The following is a 5,539-nucleotide window of genomic DNA, read 5'->3' as shown; positions in this document are numbered from 1 at the left end:
TTTCCCTTTAATTTTCCTTATTTTGTATGTGTGGAAGGCTAGGAAATGATTTTTCTTCCTACTGCTTTTTGAATACTTGGGTGAGACAGCAAACTGTAGAAGGATTGTACCCCCCCACCTCCACCTAAACTACCATTTTCCTTAAACACAGAGGCCCATCCAAACAGTTTGCATATAGGCAAAAAGTCGCCCTTCCACACACCTCCACAACACAGGCAACGTAGATGATTGTACTCCCCCAGGAAGGATTCAGTTCAGTCTCTATAAAAGTAACTCACATGCCCCATGTAAGACAATGCTGACAAGCGTTCTACATAGCAGAAACTGCTCCTTTCAGGGAATTTTATTGTTATTTACCTTTTAAATTACTGTAGCACAGGAAGCCTGCTTCAGAAATTAATTAGTCTACAAAGTTTCAGAGCAGAGAACAGTATCTCCTCTGAAGCTACAGGCACATCCTGGGATCATGTTGAGATCATAGCCATGGTTTACGCCACTCCAAGTTTAACAACAACATAAAAAGTAGTTTGAACTGTTTCTTCCATTATGTAATCCCACTGCACTCAGAGCTGAGAACCACACTGCCTCCTACAGATGCCATCCCACTGTTGCATCATACTAATAATTATCCATCATTATGCCTATGCAAGTTTAATTTACTTGATGGAACAGGTAACTCTTTCACAATATGATATAAAATGAGGGAATAAAAAAGTAACTGAAATGAAATATTAACACTAAAAAAAAAGTGGTAATAGAGGAAATAGAAGTGCTCTCTACACTTTTTTTAGCCCTTGATTTTTATATTACCAATTCATGATATATGTCTCATTCCCACCATGCAAAGATGAAAATAGGAATGAGAGGGATGGAGAGAAAAGGCAGTTTATAGCAATGCTATGCAAAAGCATTCTGGAACAGACCACATAACTTGGTTGCTTGCTATTGTAGTAGAGCTTGATAAACACACAGTTCTGAAAATCTCCATGTGTGCCATAGATCAAATGGATTCATAAAACATTTATTTTCAGCACATGCAAAAATCAGCAGAGATCTGCTGAGCACACATAGTTCATGCTCATGCTCTCTGTCTGACTCCAAGGTGCACCTTGGCAAAGGCGGCCAGAAATGAGACCCTGTTGCCACAACTTGCTCACTTTGACTGTATTTATCTAGCATGTTCAGACTTCAACCTGGTTCCTAGAAAAAGGAGGTTAACAAATTCCAGATGACAAACAAGATGAATTGCTCTAAATCATGGCCAGAAGTTGGACATACCTTGTTGCAATGACTTAAAAACCAACCAACCAAACAAAAAAACCCAACAAAAAACCCCCCAAAAAATTCTAAATGAAGCCACAACAATACACAATGCAATATTATGTTTAGGCAGGACTAGGAAAATCAGTCTTTTTAATGCATCTTTTATTAGAATTAGTAAAAAAAAAAAAAAAAAGACAAGAGAAACCCTTGTTCTCCCTTATAATTGCAAAGGTATATTTACTTCTAAAAGTTGTAAATTATAAACAATTAAAAAAGAGAAAGAAAATAAATTACAAATATCATGTTAGTAAGACTTCCAACAATGTAGGTCAATCTTGACAACTCGCTACCTTGCATATTCCTGTGGGTAAGGTGAAGAGTACCAGGTCTGAATCTCGTATTTTCCAAACTCAATCACTGAAGGGTATCGCCCACTTGTTTCACCAGTGTTTTTACACCCAATTTTCTGTCAGGTGCAATAAAAGCAAAATATTAGTCTCAGCAAAAGTAAAAGGAAAGTTAGCTTTATATCATCAATTTCACCCAGTGAAGGTGTGAAAAACCTGAAGTATTCAAATTAGTTGCTCAAGTTCTTCCAACCAAGAGAGAGTTTGCCAACAGTCAAATATAAACAGTGAAAATTTCTTTCAAGGTGCCAAACAATTGATCATGAATTTAAGTAAGCAGTGCTTACAAGTAAGTGCATACAAATAGATAGTGCATGGCCCAGACAAATAAGAGGCACAACTGCCTTGGTTCTCTTTTCCTACAGCATCTAGCACAAGGACTTCTTTACAGTTCTGGTTCACACTCAAAGCTGTCCTTTTGTCAAAACAGTGAGGGAGAAGGCATCAGCAGAACTCCTCTAGAGCCCTCGGAACTTACCTTGTAATAGTCAACAGAGTACTACACACACTAATCTCAGTTATCATACTTAACTTGAGCTGATCAGAATGACTGCCAGACTCTAAAATGCTGGCAAAATACAAAGCAGGAAGAAAGGTGGGTAAAAAAAACAAAAAAACCAAAAAAAAACTAATTTCAATGTCACAAATTTTAGAAATCTTACCAACTAATATTTTTGGATGGCATATGAAAGAAAGAAAGGAGGAAGTGGGAACCATTTTCAGGAGCAAATGGAAGTACAAACTAATAATTAAGTTGAATCTTCAAACCTGATTTGAGTTTGTCAGTTAACACATTCTGAGTTAAGACTATAAAAAAGTCACTGCATTGACCCATAAGCAGGTAATGTCAGTTCTTGTACACTAAACCTGAAAGAAATTAAGTTACATCCATTACTGATGAAAGTGCAAGACACTCATTTCTGATGCAACTTTATAAAAAGCAGCAGCTGAAACATTACATACACCTCCTTTCTGACCCAGGTTCTCAAAGACACTGGTTCCTCACTTCAGAGACACAGAAAAGTAAAAGTCTGTGTTGCTACAGGAAGATTCAGCTGCTATGTCCAGTTTCCTTGGCCAAAAAAAAAAAAAAAAAATTTTTTTTTTTTTAAATCACCTTAGTCTCCACAAGCTTTACATTACCACTACAAACCTTAAAGAAGAGAATTAACACCAGATGGCAGAAACAGTTTTAGCCAGATTCAGCTCAAAAACCCAGTTTCCTAACAAACAGTATCTGCTCAGACAGACTTTTCACAGTGGCTGCTTTATCCACTGAGGAAAATCATTAGGCACTTTCTTACTGACCAACATCCTCTCAGACTCAACCAGGACGTCAGCTATGCTTAATCAGTGGTAGTCCTGTGTCCAAAATGCTCAAGTATATATTTCAAAATCTATCCCAAGTATCACTTATGATCTGACCCATTCCAGTGTGATGCCTTGTTTCCTATATAGGAGACTGCAACTGTATATAGAGTGTGTAACCCAAATTAAATTCACAGCAAGCATGACACATGAGATCAAATGGAATATATTAAAAAAGAAGATGAACAGACATGAAAATGAACTGAGTTTTTATTTACAGAAATAACTACATTTTATGCAATATGATTCTTACCTCCAGGGAAAGTTCTCGAGCCTGCTTAAATACTTCCAAATCCTCCTGTGTAACAGTGTCTTTGCTTCCCACCAGAAATACATCCGTATTTTCTTGTTTGATGCTTAGTTTGATTTCAGTATCTGTTATTTAAAACCAGCAAAAAGTTTATTCACATACATGAAGGTTACACATGCCTTACCAAACTGATACTCCTAGATAGGATTGTAGCAACTACGGCTGTTGTGACTCCCCATTTTAACTAAATTTGGGATTACTAAGTAAAAGAAATGAAATTTCCTCCCCCTTCTTGTTTTGTAGCTTGCTATTGCATAAGCTATTTTTGATACTTGCTCATCTGTCTGTGTAAACCTTTACAGTCCAATTCTACTAAATTAGCTTTGAACCTCATGAAATGGTAGTATATTCCATCACTAGAACTATGCCACTTGATAAATTCCAGGACACTCTACAAGGTAAAAATAAAAATAAGTGAATAAAAAACTTGCCCTTAGAAGTTGGAGACCAATGCTAAGCTAAGTCTACATTCAAACGTATTTTTTTCTTAAATAAAAGTGATAATAAAAAAGTAGTTCACAGCAGTACAGATCAAGTGTGGTGGAGACTGTAGCAAGATGGAATTGTTCATGAAAAAGCAATGGAGCAGAGGGAAATGAATTGAAATGCCCACCACTATTAAGCACTGACAGCACACAACCATGACAGCACTACTGCCAGAGAAAGGGCATTAGACGAACAAGTAGCATGAAAAGTGGCCACTCATGCGGTACTACACAGCCATAAGCAACATTACAAAAGCATTTGGGGCTCCTAGTATCACTACAGATGCAAAAAAAAATAATAAAAAGGTGGTGTGGCATTAGTTAGAAAAAAAACAAAACGAAACAAAAACCTAACGTTTTGGAGATTTAGTCAGCATTAGATAAAAGGTCAAAGTTTCATTGCTTTTGTATGAAAGTGAAGTAAGAGCAAGAGAAATAGCTAAGACCTATGTGACAATATAAGAATTTTGGTTTTGGACGGGACACCAGTTTGGTTGGCACTTTGACCTTTGCTTACCATCATCCTGATCAGGTTTAATCCTTCCGTCTGCAAAGCTCCCCTTCCCTGGTGAGGGGGTCCCCATCTGAGGGGTCACTTTATACTTTAATCTGTCTAGAATCCTGTGCTTTTTAAGGAAAGTTGTTCTCTTGAAGTGAGCAATTGCTTTAAAAGCACATCCTCTAGACACACCCCATCCAGAGTTACAGGCATGAGAAATAAACCTCCTAACCTCTTCCTTTCCAAAGAAATGGCTATTAGATTTTGATGCAGAAGATAATTCAGGTTTACGATGCAAACACTTGGGTGGTGCATACCTGGGGTGTCTCTTTTTTCGAGACTGTCCCTGAGTGGTATAGATATGAGAGAGTCCAAAGAGTCCCTTTAGCTGACTGTTATTAGGAAGGCTACTAACTGAGGGTATGCTTGACTGACTGGAAGAACTTTGGGGAGAGTTAGAAGAAGTGGAAGTGCTGGAATTTTTCAAACTGGGGTTCTGACCAGAGATGGGGGTTGGGGGTAGAAGTGAAGAAGGTGGAGGTTTTAGCTTTTGTGTGGTACCTGTAGCCAACACAAGAGAAGTGCATGACTGTTTCTGAGAGACCTTTTTCCTTGGACGATAGTGCTTTGAAAAGTCTATTATTTCACCTCGTGATCTGCGACCATCAGGTGATGGTGTAAAGAACTTAGTAAGACCATCAATGAGCCCTTTGGTTTTCTTGTTAACTTTAAGTGTAGAGGCAGATATGTAGGTGGAGGTGGTGGTGATTTTGGTGGTGGCACCAGGCCGAGTGGGGTCTGTAACAGGCAATCTGCTGCTTGAATCCTTCACAGATGCAGCATGACCAGATGAAGGTGTGGTACAGACTTTAGTCTTTTGACCCCTACCAGGTGACCCCCTTCCTGTGAATGCATTCATGGATCCTTCATCACTGGTTACAGACCTATGCAAAAATTTGGAAAATAAAAATCAGCATTAAAAATCTCTAACTACTGCCAAATAGTACTACAGTTTATACAAGTTACTTATGCCACTGTACTTAAAAAGCTTTAAAGAAATGTAAAGACAAACTTTTGAAATACATTTCACACTATGACATAACATTCAACTTTTTTTTTTACTTTTCTATTTTTTCTTTTTGTTTCCCTCACCGCAGTTCTTTTCTTTAAAACACAGTCCACAGTACATATAAATAGAAGCAGCTGG

General features: G+C 37.8%; 1 protein-coding gene across 1 annotated transcript in view; it reads right to left on the bottom strand.

Moving 5' to 3' along the window:
- LOC104525864 (histone acetyltransferase KAT6B-like) overlaps positions 1–5,276 on the bottom strand; it is a gene marked incomplete at both ends in the record, with an annotated part of 11,054 nt that extends 5,778 nt beyond the window's left edge. Inside the window, 3 exons of the mRNA XM_010169138.1 lie at positions 1,614–1,729; positions 3,292–3,413; positions 4,894–5,276. Coding sequence (XP_010167440.1) covers positions 1,614–1,729; positions 3,292–3,413; positions 4,894–5,276 — 621 coding nt within the window. The remainder of the gene's footprint in view (positions 1–1,613; positions 1,730–3,291; positions 3,414–4,893) is intronic.
- Positions 5,277–5,539: the final 263 nt, after the last annotated feature.

This window comes from Antrostomus carolinensis, unplaced genomic scaffold (genome assembly GCF_000700745.2).
Source record: "Antrostomus carolinensis isolate BGI_N321 unplaced genomic scaffold, ASM70074v2 scaffold36585, whole genome shotgun sequence".
Classification (NCBI taxonomy): domain Eukaryota; kingdom Metazoa; phylum Chordata; class Aves; order Caprimulgiformes; family Caprimulgidae; genus Antrostomus; species Antrostomus carolinensis.
Note: the sequence above shows the minus strand (reverse complement) of the source record. Positions and strands in the feature narration are given on the sequence as shown.